The following is a 21,368-nucleotide window of genomic DNA, read 5'->3' as shown; positions in this document are numbered from 1 at the left end:
TCTCCCATCACTGACACTGCCCTGCAGCTTCCTCCTGTCTACCCTCACTGACACTGCCCTGCAGCTTCCTCCTGTCTCCCATCACTGACACTGCCCTGCAGCTTCCTCCTGTCTACCCTCACTGACACTGCCCTGCAGCTTCCTCCTGTCTCCCATCACTGACACTGCCCTGCACCTTCCTCCTGTCTCCCCTCACTGACACTGCCCTGCAGCTTCCTCCTGTCTCCCCTCACTGACACTGACCTGCAGCTTACTCCTGTCTCCCCTCACTGACACTGCCCTGCAGCTTCCTCCTGTCTTCGTTCCTGCGCAGGCATACTAGCATCACTTTAGACTGGAAACAGCCGAGCCCCATCGTATCCGCTCTACTTCGTGAGTCCTTTGCGTCTGCGCTGTAGAGTGGATCGATCAGGGTCGGCTATTTCTGTCTTAGCCTGAACGGAGAGTCGCTAGTGCGCCTGCGCAGGGTTGCAGTAGCGCCAACATGTTACGCAGCGCTGGACAATAAATACGTACACAGGATAACCCCGCCCCTTTCTCGCCTCGTTGGTCTCCAGTTCTTTCCTCTTCACATGAAGCATAATAGAGGCTGCAGTGATCTTACTGACCACAAGATGGCGATCACAAGCTTTCCCCTCCAGCGGCTGGAACGCAGAGGCTAGATGGGCTGGAACGCACAGACAGGAAGGGAGGGGAGTGGCGGGAAATGGAGACAAGACTTTGCTGGGACTGGCAGCAGAGGAGGTGATGGGAGACTTTTATTCCAATATTTTCACTTAAACCAACATTATTATAACTTATAGAATATACAAGTCATATGATGGGGAGACAGATATTGGGGTGGGGAGTACAGGTTTGAAGTTGGGGAGCACTTAGAGGGGAGGACAGGTATTGGGGTGGGGGAGGAGCATATAGTGGGGGAGTGGAGGACAGGTATTGGGGTCGGGGAGGAGCACATAGTGGGGAGGGGAGGACAGGTATTGGGGTGAGGGAGGAGCATATAGTGGGGAGGGGACTGGTATTGGGGTGGGGGAGGAGCACATATTGTGGGAGGGAGGACAGGTATTGGGGTGAGGGAGGAGCACATAGTGGGGGAGGGGAGGACAGGTATTGGGGTGAGGGGAGGAGCATATAGTGGGGGAGGACAGGTATTGGGGTGAGGGAGGAGCACATAGTGGGGGAGGAGAGGACAGGTATTGGGGTGAGGGGAGTACAGGTATTGGGGTGAGGGGAGGAGCACATACTGGGGGCGGGGAGAGCACGTATTGGGGTGAGTGGAGGAGCACATAGTGGGGGAGGGGAGAGCATGTATTGGGGTGAGAGGAGGAGCACATAGTGGGGGAGGGGAGGGCAAGTATTGGGGTGAGGGGAGGAGCACATACTGGGGGCGTGGAGGACAGGTATTGGGGTGAGGGGAGGAGCACATACTGGGGGAGGGGAGGACAGGTATTGGGGTGAGTGGAGGAGCACATAGTGGGGGAGGGGAGGGCAGGTATTGGGGTGAGGGAGGAGCACATACTGGGGGCGGGGAGGGCAGGTATTGGGGTGAGGGAGGAGCACATAGTGGGGAGGGGAGGACAGGTATTGGGGTGTGGGAGGAGCACATAGTGGGGAGGGGAGGACAGGTATTGGGGTGAGGGAGGAGCACATAGTGGGGGAGGTGACAACAGGTATTGGGGTGAGGGGAGGAGCACATGGTGGGGCAGGGGAGGACAGGTATTGGGGTGGGGGAGGAGCACATAGTGGGGGAGGGGAGGATAGGTATTGGGGTTGGGGAGAAGCACATAGTGGGGGAGGGGAGGATAGGTATTGGGGTGGGGGAGGCGCACATAGTGGGGGAGAAGAGGGCGGGATAGGTATTCGAGTGGGGAAGGGCAGGACTGGTCAGCGGTGGGCTCTCCAGTCCCTAAGGACTTGAATTTGTGATTGAAATTAGGCTTAATTGGCTCAGCTGTGCGGCTGGGAGAGAAGGGGTTACTTACCCATAAGTCCATTGTCTTCTATGCGTTCCAAACGTCTTCAAGTTGGAAGGAGAAAGTGTGCGGTAGTGAGTCTTGCATCCAACAGGTTGCGTGCGAGACATTGGGAACGCATAGAAGACAACGGACTTACCCATAGGTAAGTAACCCCTTCTCTCCCAGCCACACAGCTGAGGCAATTAAGCCTCATTTCAATAACGAATTTGAGACCTTAGGGACTGGTGAGCACAACCCTAGGACTGGTATTGAGGTGGGGAAGTGTTTAGTGTAGAGGATATTCTGTGCACTTCCTGTCCGTCACATGAAGCTGATAGACACCCCCTGTAGACGTGACTGGAGAGGTGAGGAGGGTTCTGGGAGTGTCACATGACTGGAGAGGTGGGGAGGATTCTGGGAGTGTCACATGACTGGAGAGGTGGGGAGGATTCTGGGAGTGTCACATGACTGGAGAGGTGAGGAGGATTCTGGGAGTGTCACATGACTGGAGAGGTGAGGAGGGTTCTGGGAGTGTCACATAACAGGAGAGGTGAGGAGGATTCTGGGAGTGTCGCATGACTGGAGAGGTGAGGAGGATTCTGGGAGTGTCACATGACCTTACCTTCAGTCTCTCCATACAGAGTCTCCCTTCTGTGAAGTCTGGTGACCATCGCGGTGCCCCCACCTCTCCCCCTGATATCTGAGAGACACGAGACGCCCACAACATCCTCACTGATCTGCTGTCGGGGTGAGTTGAGCATTACCAGGAATTATGGGACAGTATCCAGTGACAGCTAGTGATTTATATGGTGGTGACTGTATCATTCTGTGTGTTAGGTTCCTATAAGGAGGCTCATTGTCTCATCTATTTCTCCATGGAGGAGGGGCAGTATATAGAAGGACACCAGGACCTCTACAAGGACGCCATGATGGAGAGTCAGCCGCCCCTCACATCACCAGGTAAGAGGAGACTTTCATTGTACAGGAGAGAGCAGTACTTGGGGTCCACCTAGATCCCCCCCATCATCTGATAATCACATAGAGACAATGTATTCAGTCAGTGTGTGTGTTTCCTACAGATGTATCCAGTAACAGAAACCCACCAGAGAGATGTACAGGTCCTCTTTATTCCCGGGATTGTCCACAGGATGATCTCGCCCCCCTCGGCCATTATCAGGTAGGTGGGACTGGGGGTCTTCAGAGGCTCTGTACTGTATTATATTATCCTTCTGGATGTGCTGTTATCTGTGTTCACATTTTAAATTATTTCACATTTTGGGGCACTTAGGGTGGAGAACTGACACATGTAAGTGCTGTGGTTAAAGAGGAAGAAGAGGAGACATATGTGAGGAGTGATCAGCTGTCTATGGAGAAGGGTGACATGATGAGGACATGCAAAGAGGAAGAAGAAGAGACATATGTGAGGAGTGATCAGCAGTCTATGGAGGAGGGTGACATGAGGAGGACTATTAAAGAAGAAGAAGAAGAGACGTATGTGAGGAGTGATCAGCAGTCTATGCAGGAGGGTGACATGAGGAGGACAAGTAAAGAGGAAGAAGAAGAAACATTTGTGAGGAGTGATCAGCAGTCTATGGAGGAGGGAGACGTGATGGGGACAAGTAAAGAGGAAGAAGAAGAGACGTATGTGAGGAGTGATCAGCAGTCTATGGAGGAGGGTGACAAGAGGAGGACAATTAAAGAGGAAGAAGAAGAGACGTATGTGAGGAGTGATCAGCAGTCTATGGAGGAGGGAGACGTGATGGGGACAAGTAAAGAGGAAGAAGAAGAGACGTATGTGAGGAGTGATCAGCAGTCTATGGAGGAGGGTGACATGAGGAGGACAATTAAAGTGGAAGAAGAAGAGACGTATGTGAGGAGTGATCAGCAGACTATGGAGGAGGGTGTCATGATGAGGACATGTAAAGAGGAAGAAGAAGAGACGTATGTGAGGAGTGATCAGCAGACTATGGAGGAGAGTGACATGATGAGGACATGTAAAGAGGAAGAAGAAGAGACATATGTGAGGAGTGATCAGCAGTCTATGGAGGAGGGGGGGGACATGATGAGGACATGTAAAGAGGAAGAAGAGGAGACATATGCGAGGAGTGATCAGCAGTCTATGGAGGAGGGTGACATGAGGAGGACAATTAAAGTGGAAGAAGAAGAGACGTATGTGAGGAGTGATCAGCAGACTATGGAGGAGGGTGAGATGATGAGGACATGTAAAGAGGAAGAAGAAGAGACATATGTGAGGAGTGATCAGCAGTCTATGGAGGAGGGGGGGGACATGATGAGGACAAGTAAAGAGGAAGAAGAAGAGACATATGTGAGGAGTGATCAGCAGTCTATGGAGGAGGGAGGCATGATGAGGACATGTAAAGAGGAAGAAGAGGAGACATATGTGAGGAGTGATCAGCAGTCTATGGAGGAGGGTGACATGATGAGGACATGTAAAGAGGAAGAAGAGGAGACATATGTGAGGAGTGATCAGCAGTCTATGGAGGAGGAAGACATGATGAGGACAAGTAAAGAGGAAGAAGAAGAGACGTATGTGAGGAGTGATCAGCAGTGTATGGAGGAGGGAGGCATGATGAGGACAAGTAAAGAGGAAGAAGAAGAGACGTATGTGAGGAGTGATCAGCAGTCTATGGAGGAGGGTGACATGATGAGGACAAGTAAAGAGGAAGAAGAGACATATGTGAGGAGTGATCAGCAGTCTATGGAGGAGGGTGACATGAGGACAAGTAAAGAGGAAGAAGAAGAGACGTATGTGAGGAGTGATCAGCAGTCTATGGAGGAGGGTGACATGATAAGGACATGTAAAGAGGAAGAAGAAGAGACGTATGTGAGGAGTGATCAGCAGTCTATGGAGGAGGGTGACATGATGAGGACAAGTAAAGAGGAAGAAGAGACATATGTGAGGAGTGATCAGCAGTCTATGGAGGAGGGTGACATGAGGACAAGTAAAGAGGAAGAAGAAGAGACGTATGTGAGGAGTGATCAGCAGTCTATGGAGGAGGGTGACATGATAAGGACATGTAAAGAGGAGGAAGAAGAGACGTATGTGAGGAGTGATCAGCAGTCTATGGAGGAGGGAGACATGATGAGGACAAGTAAAGAGGAGGACAGTGTTACAGAGGGCAGAACAGGTGAGTAATCAGCAGTAATACAGGATAATGTGGATGGTTATTGCTGGTGTGGCTGTATTGCTGCTCACAGACTGGCCTGATTTAGGGTTATGCTTTGTAGAATTATTAGATTGTTATCATCTTCAAAGATCACTATCCTGAAATAATGTAATGAGAATACAATACAGGTGTAAATAGCCAGTATCTGAGAATCCTAATGAGGCAGCACTTACACAGACGTTATATAGTCTTATACATCTGCAAAGGATTATAGTCTCATCAGATTCCTGATATATGAGAACAAGGAGATTAAGCGCTAATAAACTAGCAAAGTGTCACTCTTCATACTATACATCTGAACAATGTCCTGCCATAAATATACACACCAACAAAGTCCACATAAATATCTCTTAAAATGTCCTCCAGTACACCGTCAGTATCTTTAAATGATTCCACAGCTTTTCATGTATCAAATAGTACAGTGAACGTTCACCAGATTGTATGGCTGAGCACATTAGGATCAGCAATCTGCGCCTCTGGCCTTGCCAGTTTAACAGGAATCCTGCAGCTAATCGTCCTCCAATCTTCAAAACTCCATACATGGCAATAGTGTGATACTGTATGGCTTAAGCATACAAAATGCCACCGGTGCTCTCCAATTGTACTGCAAGCACCCAGTGTTCCCCCACCAAGCAATAACTTAAGCCTCTCACCAGATCCTTTTGCCAATCCAATACAGATCAGCAAACTGCGCTTGAATATGAGTCACGATCATTTCTTCCAGCAGATCAGTTCCTAAGACTCAAACAGGCTTATAGTGTGAATCCAGCTTTATTTGAAAAGGTTAAGAAGCACTTACCAATTTCCAATTTCTATGCGCATATACAAAACGTTTCTCCCGGACTCGTCCTAGCGTCTCCTCGCTACTTTGTTGAGCGCACTGTGTTTAGTTTTGTTGAATTCTCTTTAAAGAGAATCTGAAGCGAGTATAAAACTCGCTTCTTCTCTTATATTCAGCAGGGGCATGTGTGCCCCTGCTAAACCTCCGCTATCCCGCCGCAGAATGGGGGTCCCTTACCCCCCAAATCCCCTCTGTCCTTGCCGGGGATCTCTTCCTGGTGGGCAGGGCTAATAACCGCAGCCCTGCCTCTCACACGTCTGTCAGCGCATATCTCCGCCTCTCGCCCGCCCCTCTCCCTCTTCCTTCACTGAGAGGGGCGGGGAGAGGCTGAGATCCGCCGCTGATAGACGGCGCTGAGAGGCAGGGCTGCGTCTATTAGCCCTGCCTCTAGAGCAGCAAAATCTACGACCAAGTTGGTCGTAGATTTTGCAGGGGGGGAATTGGGAGGTAAGGGACCCCCGTTGTGCGGCGGGATAGCGGCGGTTTAGCACGGGCACACATGCCCCTGCTGAATATAAGAGAAGAAGCGAGTTTTTTACTCGCTTCAGTGTCTCTTTAAAGTGTTATGCACACTTAGGTAACAGGTGCGATCCAACCTACGGGGGTAGATCAATTTTATTAGGTTATCTGGTAACAAAATTGAGGAGCGCACTTTGTGGCGCCATTTTATTGAATACACTCAAGTTACATCATTTCCAGGAGACAGCTGGACATCAGCGTTGGTTAAAGGCCTGTCAGATAAGATGGATTACAAGCAAGAAATATTCATGGAAATATTAATGGTCCCTGTACATTACTGTACACAGATTGGTCACAGTAGGGGTGACTTAGTGTTACTGGCCTGTAATAAGCTGATAATGGTCACTGTACATTACTGTACACAGATTGGTCACAGTTGTGGTGACTTAATGTTACTGGCCTGTAATAAGCTGATAATGGTCACTGTACATTACTGTACACAGATTGGTCACAGTGGGGGTGACTTAGTGTTACTGGCCTGTAATAAGCTGATAATGGTCACTGTACATTACTGTACACAGATTGGTCACAGTGGGGGTGACTTAGTGTTACTGGCCTGTAATAAGCTGATAATGGTCACTGTACATTACTGTACACAGATTGGTCACAGTATGGGGTGACTTAGTGTTACTGGCCTGTAATAAGCTGATAATGGTCACTGTACGTTACTGTACACAGATTGGTCACAGTAGGGGTGACTTAGTGTTACCGGCCTGTAATAAGCTGATAATGGTCACTGTACATAACTGTACACAGATTGGTCACAGTAGGGGTGGCTTAGTGTTACTGGCCTGTAATAAGCTGATAATGGTCACTGTACATTACTGTGTACACAGATTGGTCACAGTAGGGGGTGACTTAGTGTTACTGGCCTGTAATAAGCTGATAATGGTAACTGTACATTACTGTACACAGATTGGTCACAGTAGGGGTGACTTAGTGCTGCTGGCCTGTAATAAGCTGATAATGGTCACTGTACATTACTGTACACAGATTGGTCACAGTAGGGGTGACTTAGTATTACTGGTCTGTAATAAGCTGATAATGGTCACTGTACATAACTGTACACAGACTGGTCACAGTAGGGGTGACTTAATGTTACCGGCCTGTAATAAGCTGATAATGGTCACTATACATTACTGTACACACATTGGTCACAGTAGGGATGACTTAGTGTTACTGGCCTGTAATAAGCTGATAATGGTCACTGTACATTACTGTACACAGATTGGTCACGGTAGGAGGTGACTTAGTGTTACTGGCCTGTAATAAGCTGATAATGGTCACTGTACATTACTGTACACAGATTGGTCACAGTAAGGGTGACTTAGTGTTACCTGACTGTAATAAGCTGATAATGGTCACTGTACATTACTGTACACAGATTGCGAACAATAGGGGTGACTTAGTGTTACTGGCCTGTAATAAGCTGATAATGGTCACTGTATATTACTGTACACAGATTGGTCACGGTAGGAGGTGACTTAGTGTTACTGGCCTGTGATAAGCTGATAATGGTCACTGTACATTACTGTACACAGATTGGTCACAGTAGGGGTGGCTTAGTGTTACTGGCCTGTAATAAGCTGATAATGGTCACTGTACATTATTGTACACAGATTGGTCACAGTAGGGGTGACTTAGTGTTACTGGCCTGTAATAAGCTGATAATGGTCACTGTACATTACTGTACACAGATTGGTCACAGTAGGGGTGACTTAGTGTTACTGGCCTGTAATAAGCTGATAATGGTCACTGTACATTACTGTATACAGATTGGTCTCAGTAGGGGTGACTTAGTGTTACTGGCCTGTAATAAGCTGATAATAGTCACTGTACATTACTGTACACAGATTGGTCACAGTAGTGGTGAGTTAGTGTTATTGGCCTGTAATAAGCTGATAATGGGCACTGTACATTACTGTACACAGATTGGTCACAGTAGGGGTGACTTAGTGTTACTGGCCTGTAATAAGCTGATAATGGTCACTGTACATTACTGTACACAGATTGGTCACAGTAGGGGTGACTTAGTGTTACCAGCCTGTAATAAGCTGATAATGGTCACTGTACATTACTGTACACAGATTGGTCACAGTAGGGGGTGACTTAGTGTTACTGGTCTGTAATAAGCTGATAATGGTCACTGTACATTACTGTACACAGATTGGTCACAGTAGGAATGACTTTGTGTTATCAGCCTGTAATAAGCTGATAATGGTCACTGTACATTACACAGATTGGTCACAGTAGGGATGACTTATTGTTATCAGCCTGTAATAAGCTAATGGTTACTGTACATTACTGTACACAGATTGGTCACAGTAGGGGTGAGTTAGTGTTACTGGTCTGTAATAAGCTGATAATGGTCACTGTACATAAGCTGATAATGGTCACTATACATTACTATACACAGATTGGTCACAGTAGGGGTGACTTAGTGTTACTGGCCTGTAATAAGCTGATAATGGTCACTGTACATTACTGCACACCGATTGGTCACAGTATGGGTGACTTAGTGTTACCAGCCTGTAATAAGCTGATAATGGTCACTGTACATTACTGTACACAGATTGGTCACAGTAGGGGGTGACTTAGTGTTACCGGCCTGTAATAAGCTGATAATGGTCACTGTACATTACTGTACACAGATTGGTCACAGTAGGGGTGACTTAGTGTTACCGGCCTGTAATAAGCTGATAATGGTCACTGTACATTACTGTACACAGATTGGTCACAGTAGGGGGGAGTTAGTGTTACCGGCCTGTAATAAGCTGATAATGGTCACTGTACATTACTGTACACAAATTGGTCACAGTAGGGGTGACTTAGTGTTACCAGCCTGTAATAAGCTGATAATGGTCACTGTACATTAATGTACATAGATTGGTCACAGTAGGGGTGACTTAGTGTTACTGGCCTGTAATAAGCTGATAATGGTCACTGTACATTACTGTACACAGATTGGTCACAGTAGAGGTGACTTAGTGTTACCGGCCTGTAATAAGCTGATAATGGTCACTGTACATTACTGTACACAGATTGATCACAGTAGGGGGTGACTTAGTGTTACCGGCCTGTAATAAGCTGATAATGGTCACTGTACATTACTGTGCACAGATTGGTCACAGTAGGAATGACTTAGTGTTATCAGCCTGTAATAAGCTGATAATGGTCACTGTACATTACTGTACACAGATTGATCACAGTAGGGGGAGTTAGTGTTACTGGTCTGTAATAAGCTGATAATGGTCACTGTACATTACTGTACACAGACTGGTCACAGTAGGGGTGACTTAGTGTTACCGGCCTGTATTAAGCTGATAATGGTCACTGTACATTACTGTACACAGATTGGTCACAGTAGGGGTGACTTAGTGTTATCAGCCTGTAATAAGCTGATAATGGTCACTGTATATTACTGTACACAGATTGGTCACAGTAGGGGTGACTTAGTGTTACTGGCCTGTAATAAGCTGATAATGGTCACTGTACATTACTGTACACAGATTGGTCACAGTAGGGGTGACTTAGTGTTACTGGCCTGTAATAAGCTGATAATGGTCACTGTACATTACTGTACACAGATTGGTCACAGTAGAGGTGACTTAGTGTTACCGGCCTGTAATAAGCTGATAATGGTCACTGTACATTACTGTACAAAGATTGGTCACAGTAGGGGTGACTTGGTGTTATCAGCCTGTAATAAGCTGATAATGGTCACTGTACATTACTATACACAGACTGGTCACAGTAGGGGTGGCTTAGTGTTACTGGCCTGTAATAAGCTGATAATGGTCACTGTACATTATTGTACACAGATTGGTCACAGTAGGGGGTGACTTAGTGTTACCGGCCTGTAATAAGCTGATAATGGTCACTGTACATTACTGTACACAGATTGGTCACAGTAGGGGTGGCTTAGTGTTACTGGCCTGTAATAAGCTGATAATGGTCACTGTACATTATTGTACACAGATTGGTCACAGTAAGGGTGACTTAGTGTTACTGGCTTGTAATAAGCTGATAATGGTCACTGTACATTACTGTACACAGATTGGTCACAGTAGGGGTGACTTAGTGTTACTGGCCTGTAATAAGCTGATAATGGTCACTGTACATTACTGTATACAGATTGGTCTCAGTAGGGGTGACTTAGTGTTACTGGCCTGTAATAAGCTGATAATAGTCACTGTACATTACTGTACACAGATTGGTCACAGTAGTGGTGAGTTAGTGTTATTGGCCTGTAATAAGCTGATAATGGGCACTGTACATTACTGTACACAGATTGGTCACAGTAGGGGTGACTTAGTGTTACTGGCCTGTAATAAGCTGATAATGGTCACTGTACATTACTGTACACAGATTGGTCACAGTATGGGGTGACTTAGTGTTACTGGCCTGTAATAGGCTGATAATGGTCACTGTACATTACTGTACACAGATTGGTCACAGTAGGGGTGACTTAGTGTTACTGGTCTGTAATAAGCTGATAATGGTCACTGTACATTACTGTACACAGATTGGTCACAGTAGGGGGTGACTTAGTGTTACTGGTCTGTAATAAGCTGATAATGGTCACTGTACATTACTGTACACAGATTGGTCACAGTAGGGGTGAGTTAGTGTTACTGGTCTGTAATAAGCTGATAATGGTCACTGTACATTACTGTGCACAGATTGGTCACAGTAGGAATGACTTAGTGTTATCAGCCTGTAATAAGCTGATAATGGTCACTGTACATTACTGTACACAGATTGGTCACAGTAGGGGTGACTTAGTGTTACTGGTCTGTAATAAGCTGATAATGGTCACTGTACATTACTGTACACAGATTGGTCACAGTAGGGGGTGACTTAGTGTTACTGGTCTGTAATAAGCTGATAATGGTCACTGTACATTACTGTACACAGATTGGTCACAGTAGGGGTGAGTTAGTGTTACTGGTCTGTAATAAGCTGATAATGGTCACTGTACATTACTGTGCACAGATTGGTCACAGTAGGAATGACTTAGTGTTATCAGCCTGTAATAAGCTGATAATGGTCACTGTACATTACACAGATTGGTCACAGTAGGGATGACTTATTGTTATCAGCCTGTAATAAGCTAATGGTTACTGTACATTACTGTACACAGATTGGTCACAGTAGGGGTGAGTTAGTGTTACTGGTCTGTAATAAGCTGATAATGGTCACTGTACATAAGCTGATAATGGTCACTATACATTACTATACACAGATTGGTCACAGTAGGGGTGACTTAGTGTTACTGGCCTGTAATAAGCTGATAATGGTCACTGTACATTACTGTACACAGATTGGTCACAGTAGGGGGTGACTTAGTGTTACCGGCCTGTAATAAGCTGATAATGGTCACTGTACATTACTGTACACAGATTGGTCACAGTAGGGGTGACTTAGTGTTACCGGCCTGTAATAAGCTGATAATGGTCACTGTTCATTACTGTACACAGATTGGTCACAGTAGGGGGGAGTTAGTGTTACCGGCCTGTAATAAGCTGATAATGGTCACTGTACATTACTGTACACAAATTGGTCACAGTAGGGGTGACTTAGTGTTACCAGCCTGTAATAAGCTGATAATGGTCACTGTACATTAATGTACATAGATTGGTCACAGTAAGGGTGACTTAGTGTTACTGGCCTGTAATAAGCTGATAATGGTCACTGTACATTACTGTACACAGATTGGTCACAGTAGGGGTGACTTAGTGTTACCGGCCTGTAATAAGCTGATAATGGTCACTGTACATTACTGTACACAGATTGGTCACAGTAGGGGTGACTTAGTGTTACCGGCCTGTAATAAGCTGATAATGGTCACTGTACATTACTGTACAAAGATTGGTCACAGTAGGGGTGACTTGGTGTTACCAGCCTGTAATAAGCTGATAATGGTCACTGTACATTACTGTACACAGATTGGTCACAGTAGGGGGTGACTTAGTGTTACCGGCCTGTAATAAGCTGATAATGGTCACTGTACGTTACTGTACACAGATTGGCCACAGTACTGGTGACTTAGTGTTACCGGCCTGTAATAAGCTGATAATGGTCACTGTACATTACTGTACACAGATTGGTCACAGTAGGGGGTGACTTAGTGTTACCGGCCTGTAATAAGCTGATAATGGTCACTGTACATTACTGTACACAGATTGGTCACAGTAGGGGTGACTTAGTGTTACTGGCCTGTAATAAGCTGATAATGGTCACTGTACATTACTGTACACAGATTGGTCACAGTAGGGGGGACTTAGTGTTACTGGCCTGTAATAAGCTGATAATGGTCACTGTACATTACTGTACACAGATTGGTCACAGTAGGGGTGACTTAGTGTTACTCCCCTGTAATAAGCTGATAATGGTCACTGTACGTTACTGTACACAGATTGGTCACAGTAGGGGGTGACTTAGTGTTACCAGCCTGTAATAAGCTGATAATGGTCACTGTACATTACTGTACACAGATTGGTCACAGTAGGGGGAGTTAGTGTTACTGGTCTGTAATAAGCTGATAATGGTCACTATACATTACTGTACTCAGATTGGTCACAGTAGGAGTTACTTAGTGTTACTGGACTGTAATAAGCTGATAATGGTCACTGTACATTACTGTACACAGATTGCTCACAGTAGGGATGACTTAGTGTTACCGGCCTGTAATAAGCTGATAATGGTCACTGTACATTACTGTACACAGCTTGGTCACAGTAGGGGGTGACTTAGTGTTACTGTCCTGTAATAAGCTGATAATGGTCACTGTACATTACTGTACACAGATTGGCCACTGTAGGGGTGACTTAGTGTTACTGGCCTGTAATAAGCTGATAATGGTCACTGTACATTACTGTACACAGATTGGTCACGGTAGGAGGTGACTTAGTGTTACTGGCCTGTAATAAGCTGATAATGGTCACTGTACATTACTGTACACAGATTGGTCACAGTAGGGGTGACTTAGTGTTACCTGACTGTAATAAGCTGATAATGGTCACTGTACATTACTGTACACAGATTGCGAACAATAGGGGTGACTTAGTGTTACTGGCCTGTAATAAGCTGATAATGGTCACTGTATATTACTGTACACAGATTGGTCACGGTAGGAGGTGACTTAGTGTTACTGGCCTGTAATAAGCTGATAATGGTCACTGTACATTACTGTACACAGATTGGTCACAGTAGGGGTGGCTTAGTGTTACTGGCCTGTAATAAGCTGATAATGGTCACTGTACATTATTGTACACAGATTGGTCACAGTAGGGGTGACTTAGTGTTACTGGCCTGTAATAAGCTGATAATGGTCACTGTACATTACTGTACACAGATTGGTCACAGTAGGAGTTACTTAGTGTTACTGGACTGTAATAAGCTGATAATGGTCACTGTACATTACTGTACACAGATTGCGAACAATAGGGGTGACTTAGTGTTACTGGCCTGTAATAAGCTGATAATGGTCACTGTATATTACTGTACACAGATTGGTCACGGTAGGAGGTGACTTAGTGTTACTGGCCTGTAATAAGCTGATAATGGTCACTGTACATTACTGTATACAGATTGGTCTCAGTAGGGGTGACTTAGTGTTACTGGCCTGTAATAAGCTGATAATAGTCACTGTACATTACTGTACACAGATTGGTCACAGTAGTGGTGAGTTAGTGTTATTGGCCTGTAATAAGCTGATAATGGGCACTGTATATTACTATACACAGATTGGTCACAGTAGGGGTGACTTAGTGTTACTGGCCTGTAATAAGCTGATAATGGTCACTGTACATTACTGTATACAGATTGGTCTCAGTAGGGGTGACTTAGTGTTACTGGCCTGTAATAAGCTGATAATAGTCACTGTACATTACTGTACACAGATTGGTCACAGTAGTGGTGAGTTAGTGTTATTGGCCTGTAATAAGCTGATAATGGGCACTGTACATTACTGTACACAGATTGGTCACAGTAGGGGTGACTTAGTGTTACTGGCCTGTAATAAGCTGATAATGGTCACTGTACATTACTGTACACAGATTGGTCACAGTAGGGGTGACTTAGTGTTACCAGCCTGTAATAAGCTGATAATGGTCACTGTACATTACTGTACACAGATTGGTCACAGTATGGGGTGACTTAGTGTTACTGGCCTGTAATAAGCTGATAATGGTCACTGTACATTACTGTACACAGATTGGTCACAGTAGGGGTGACTTAGTGTTACTGGTCTGTAATAAGCTGATAATGGTCACTGTACATTACTGTACACAGATTGGTCACAGTAGGGGGTGACTTAGTGTTACTGGTCTGTAATAAGCTGATAATGGTCACTGTACATTACTGTACACAGATTGGTCACAGTAGGAATGACTTAGTGTTATCAGCCTGTAATAAGCTGATAATGGTCACTGTACATTACACAGATTGGTCACAGTAGGGATGACTTATTGTTATCAGCCTGTAATAAGCTAATGGTTACTGTACATTACTGTACACAGATTGGTCACAGTAGGGGTGAGTTAGTGTTACTGGTCTGTAATAAGCTGATAATGGTCACTGTACATAAGCTGATAATGGTCACTATACATTACTATACACAGATTGGTCACAGTAGGGGTGACTTAGTGTTACTGGCCTGTAATAAGCTGATAATGGTCACTGTACATTACTGCACACCGATTGGTCACAGTATGGGTGACTTAGTGTTACCAGCCTGTAATAAGCTGATAATGGTCACTGTACATTACTGTACACAGATTGGTCACAGTAGGGGGTGACTTAGTGTTACCGGCCTGTAATAAGCTGATAATGGTCACTGTACATTACTGTACACAGATTGGTCACAGTAGGGGTGACTTAGTGTTACCGGCCTGTAATAAGCTGATAATGGTCACTGTACATTACTGTACACAGATTGGTCACAGTAGGGGGGAGTTAGTGTTACCGGCCTGTAATAAGCTGATAATGGTCACTGTACATTACTGTACACAAATTGGTCACAGTAGGGGTGACTTAGTGTTACCAGCCTGTAATAAGCTGATAATGGTCACTGTACATTAATGTACATAGATTGGTCACAGTAGGGGTGACTTAGTGTTACTGGCCTGTAATAAGCTGATAATGGTCACTGTACATTACTGTACACAGATTGGTCACAGTAGAGGTGACTTAGTGTTACCGGCCTGTAATAAGCTGATAATGGTCACTGTACATTACTGTACACAGATTGGTCACAGTAGGAATGACTTAGTGTTATCAGCCTGTAATAAGCTGATAATGGTCACTGTACATTACTGTACACAGATTGATCACAGTAGGGGGAGTTAGTGTTACTGGTCTGTAATAAGCTGATAATGGTCACTGTACATTACTGTACACAGACTGGTCACAGTAGGGGTGACTTAGTGTTACTGGCCTGTAATAAGCTGATAATGGTCACTGTACATTACTGTACACAGATTGGTCACAGTAGGGGTGACTTAGTGTTACCGGCCTGTATTAAGCTGATAATGGTCACTGTACATTACTGTACACAGATTGGTCACAGTAGGGGTGACTTAGTGTTATCAGCCTGTAATAAGCTGATAATGGTCACTGTATATTACTGTACACAGATTGGTCACAGTAGGGGTGACTTAGTGTTACCGGCCTGTAATAAGCTGATAATGGTCATTGCACATTACTGTACACAGATTGGTAACAGTACTGGTGACTTAGTGTTACTGGCCTGTAATAAGCTGATAATGGTCACTGTACATTATTGTACACAGATTGGTCACAGTAGGGGTGACTTAGTGTTACTGGCCTGTAATAAGCTGATAATGGTCACTGTACATTACTGTACACAGATTGGTCACAGTAGGGGTGACTTAGTGTTACTGGCCTGTAATAAGCTGATAATGGTCACTGTACATTACTGTACACAGATTGGTCACAGTAGAGGTGACTTAGTGTTACCGGCCTGTAATAAGCTGATAATGGTCACTGTACATTACTGTACAAAGATTGGTCACAGTAGGGGTGACTTGGTGTTACCAGCCTGTAATAAGCTGATAATGGTCACTGTACATTACTGTACACAGATTGGTCACAGTAGGGGGTGACTTAGTGTTACCGGCCTGTAATAAGCTGATAATGGTCACTGTACATTACTGTACACAGATTGGTCACAGTAGGGGTGGCTTAGTGTTACTGGCCTGTAATAAGCTGATAATGGTCACTGTACATTATTGTACACAGATTGGTCACAGTAAGGGTGACTTAGTGTTACTGGCTTGTAATAAGCTGATAATGGTCACTGTACATTACTGTACACAGATTGGTCACAGTAGGGGTGACTTAGTGTTACTGGCCTGTAATAAGCTGATAATGGTCACTGTACATTACTGTATACAGATTGGTCTCAGTAGGGGTGACTTAGTGTTACTGGCCTGTAATAAGCTGATAATAGTCACTGTACATTACTGTACACAGATTGGTCACAGTAGTGGTGAGTTAGTGTTATTGGCCTGTAATAAGCTAATAATGGGCACTGTACATTACTGTACACAGATTGGTCACAGTAGGGGTGACTTAGTGTTACTGGCCTGTAATAAGCTGATAATGGTCACTGTACATTACTGTACACAGATTGGTCACAGTATGGGGTGACTTAGTGTTACTGGCCTGTAATAGGCTGATAATGGTCACTGTACATTACTGTACACAGATTGGTCACAGTAGGGGTGACTTAGTGTTACTGGTCTGTAATAAGCTGATAATGGTCACTGTACATTACTGTACACAGATTGGTCACAGTAGGGGGTGACTTAGTGTTACTGGTCTGTAATAAGCTGATAATGGTCACTGTACATTACTGTACACAGATTGGTCACAGTAGGGGTGAGTTAGTGTTACTGGTCTGTAATAAGCTGATAATGGTCACTGTACATTACTGTGCACAGATTGGTCACAGTAGGAATGACTTAGTGTTATCAGCCTGTAATAAGCTGATAATGGTCACTGTACATTACACAGATTGGTCACAGTAGGGATGACTTATTGTTATCAGCCTGTAATAAGCTAATGGTTACTGTACATTACTGTACACAGATTGGTCACAGTAGGGGTGAGTTAGTGTTACTGGTCTGTAATAAGCTGATAATGGTCACTGTACATAAGCTGATAATGGTCACTATACATTACTATACACAGATTGGTCACAGTAGGGGTGACTTAGTGTTACTGGCCTGTAATAAGCTGATAATGGTCACTGTACATTACTGTACACAGATTGGTCACAGTAGGGGGTGACTTAGTGTTACCGGCCTGTAATAAGCTGATAATGGTCACTGTACATTACTGTACACAGATTGGTCACAGTAGGGGTGACTTAGTGTTACCGGCCTGTAATAAGCTGATAATGGTCACTGTTCATTACTGTACACAGATTGGTCACAGTAGGGGGGAGTTAGTGTTACCGGCCTGTAATAAGCTGATAATGGTCACTGTACATTACTGTACACAAATTGGTCACAGTAGGGGTGACTTAGTGTTACCAGCCTGTAATAAGCTGATAATGGTCACTGTACATTAATGTACATAGATTGGTCACAGTAAGGGTGACTTAGTGTTACTGGCCTGTAATAAGCTGATAATGGTCACTGTACATTACTGTACACAGATTGGTCACAGTAGGGGTGACTTAGTGTTACCGGCCTGTAATAAGCTGATAATGGTCACTGTACATTACTGTACACAGATTGGTCACAGTAGGGGTGACTTAGTGTTACCGGCCTGTAATAAGCTGATAATGGTCACTGTACATTACTGTACAAAGATTGGTCACAGTAGGGGTGACTTGGTGTTACCAGCCTGTAATAAGCTGATAATGGTCACTGTACATTACTGTACACAGATTGGTCACAGTAGGGGGTGACTTAGTGTTACCGGCCTGTAATAAGCTGATAATGGTCACTGTACGTTACTGTACACAGATTGGCCACAGTACTGGTGACTTAGTGTTACCGGCCTGTAATAAGCTGATAATGGTCACTGTACATTACTGTACACAGATTGGTCACAGTAGGGGGTGACTTAGTGTTACCGGCCTGTAATAAGCTGATAATGGTCACTGTACATTACTGTACACAGATTGGTCACAGTAGGGGTGACTTAGTGTTACTGGCCTGTAATAAGCTGATAATGGTCACTGTACATTACTGTACACAGATTGGTCACAGTAGGGGGGACTTAGTGTTACTGGCCTGTAATAAGCTGATAATGGTCACTGTACATTACTGTACACAGATTGGTCACAGTAGGGGTGACTTAGTGTTACTCCCCTGTAATAAGCTGATAATGGTCACTGTACGTTACTGTACACAGATTGGTCACAGTAGGGGGTGACTTAGTGTTACCAGCCTGTAATAAGCTGATAATGGTCACTGTACATTACTGTACACAGATTGGTCACAGTAGGGGGAGTTAGTGTTACTGGTCTGTAATAAGCTGATAATGGTCACTATACATTACTGTACTCAGATTGGTCACAGTAGGAGTTACTTAGTGTTACTGGACTGTAATAAGCTGATAATGGTCACTGTACATTACTGTACACAGATTGCTCACAGTAGGGATGACTTAGTGTTACCGGCCTGTAATAAGCTGATAATGGTCACTGTACATTACTGTACACAGCTTGGTCACAGTAGGGGGTGACTTAGTGTTACTGTCCTGTAATAAGCTGATAATGGTCACTGTACATTACTGTACACAGATTGGCCACTGTAGGGGTGACTTAGTGTTACTGGCCTGTAATAAGCTGATAATGGTCACTGTACATTACTGTACACAGATTGGTCACGGTAGGAGGTGACTTAGTGTTACTGGCCTGTAATAAGCTGATAATGGTCACTGTACATTACTGTACACAGATTGGTCACAGTAGGGGTGACTTAGTGTTACCTGACTGTAATAAGCTGATAATGGTCACTGTACATTACTGTACACAGATTGCGAACAATAGGGGTGACTTAGTGTTACTGGCCTGTAATAAGCTGATAATGGTCACTGTATATTACTGTACACAGATTGGTCACGGTAGGAGGTGACTTAGTGTTACTGGCCTGTAATAAGCTGATAATGGTCACTGTACATTACTGTACACAGATTGGTCACAGTAGGGGTGGCTTAGTGTTACTGGCCTGTAATAAGCTGATAATGGTCACTGTACATTATTGTACACAGATTGGTCACAGTAGGGGTGACTTAGTGTTACTGGCCTGTAATAAGCTGATAATGGTCACTGTACATTACTGTACACAGATTGGTCACAGTAGGAGTTACTTAGTGTTACTGGACTGTAATAAGCTGATAATGGTCACTGTACATTACTGTACACAGATTGCGAACAATAGGGGTGACTTAGTGTTACTGGCCTGTAATAAGCTGATAATGGTCACTGTATATTACTGTACACAGATTGGTCACGGTAGGAGGTGACTTAGTGTTACTGGCCTGTAATAAGCTGATAATGGTCACTGTACATTACTGTATACAGATTGGTCTCAGTAGGGGTGACTTAGTGTTACTGGCCTGTAATAAGCTGATAATAGTCACTGTACATTACTGTACACAGATTGGTCACAGTAGTGGTGAGTTAGTGTTATTGGCCTGTAATAAGCTGATAATGGGCACTGTATATTACTGTACACAGATTGGTCACAGTAGGGGTGACTTAGTGTTACTGGCCTGTAATAAGCTGATAATGGTCACTGTACATTACTGTATACAGATTGGTCTCAGTAGGGGTGACTTAGTGTTACTGGCCTGTAATAAGCTGATAATAGTCACTGTACATTACTGTACACAGATTGGTCACAGTAGTGGTGAGTTAGTGTTATTGGCCTGTAATAAGCTGATAATGGGCACTGTACATTACTGTACACAGATTGGTCACAGTAGGGGTGACTTAGTGTTACTGGCCTGTAATAAGCTGATAATGGTCACTGTACATTACTGTACACAGATTGGTCACAGTAGGGGTGACTTAGTGTTACCAGCCTGTAATAAGCTGATAATGGTCACTGTACATTACTGTACACAGATTGGTCACAGTATGGGGTGACTTAGTGTTACTGGCCTGTAATAAGCTGATAATGGTCACTGTACATTACTGTACACAGATTGGTCACAGTAGGGGTGACTTAGTGTTACTGGTCTGTAATAAGCTGATAATGGTCACTGTACATTACTGTACACAGATTGGTCACAGTAGGGGGTGACTTAGTGTTACTGGTCTGTAATAAGCTGATAATGGTCACTGTACATTACTGTACACAGATTGGTCACAGTAGGAATGACTTAGTGTTATCAGCCTGTAATAAGCTGATAATGGTCACTGTACATTACACAGATTGGTCACAGTAGGGATGACTTATTGTTATCAGCCTGTAATAAGCTAATGGTTACTGTACATTACTGTACACAGATTGGTCACAGTAGGGGTGAGTTAGTGTTACTGGTCTGTAATAAGCTGATAATGGTCACTGTACATAAGCTGATAATGGTCACTATACATTACTATACACAGATTGGTCACAGTAGGGGTGACTTAGTGTTACTGGCCTGTAATAAGCTGATAATGGTCACTGTACATTACTGCACACCGATTGGTCACAGTATGGGTGACTTAGTGTTACCAGCCTGTAATAAGCTGATAATGGTCACTGTACATTACTGTACACAGATTGGTCACAGTAGGGGGTGACTTAGTGTTACCGGCCTGTAATAAGCTGATAATGGTCACTGTACATTACTGTACACAGATTGGTCACAGTAGGGGTGACTTAGTGTTACCGG

At 44.4% G+C, this 21,368-nt stretch overlaps 1 protein-coding gene across 1 annotated transcript in view; it reads left to right on the top strand.

Moving 5' to 3' along the window:
* Window positions 1-681: 681 nt before the first annotated feature.
* LOC137537310 (uncharacterized) overlaps window positions 682-21,368 on the top strand; it is a 166,106-nt gene continuing 145,419 nt past the window's right edge. Inside the window, exons 1-5 of the mRNA XM_068259384.1 lie at window positions 682-744; window positions 2,597-2,703; window positions 2,793-2,915; window positions 3,035-3,132; window positions 3,244-5,104. Of these exons, the coding sequence (XP_068115485.1) occupies window positions 2,831-2,915; window positions 3,035-3,132; window positions 3,244-5,104 (2,044 nt within the window). The 5' untranslated portion in view covers window positions 682-744; window positions 2,597-2,703; window positions 2,793-2,830. The remainder of the gene's footprint in view (window positions 745-2,596; window positions 2,704-2,792; window positions 2,916-3,034; window positions 3,133-3,243; window positions 5,105-21,368) is intronic.

This window comes from Hyperolius riggenbachi, chromosome 10 (assembly GCF_040937935.1).
Source record: "Hyperolius riggenbachi isolate aHypRig1 chromosome 10, aHypRig1.pri, whole genome shotgun sequence".
Taxonomy (NCBI): domain Eukaryota; kingdom Metazoa; phylum Chordata; class Amphibia; order Anura; family Hyperoliidae; genus Hyperolius; species Hyperolius riggenbachi.
This window is presented reverse-complemented; position numbering and strand designations above follow the sequence as displayed.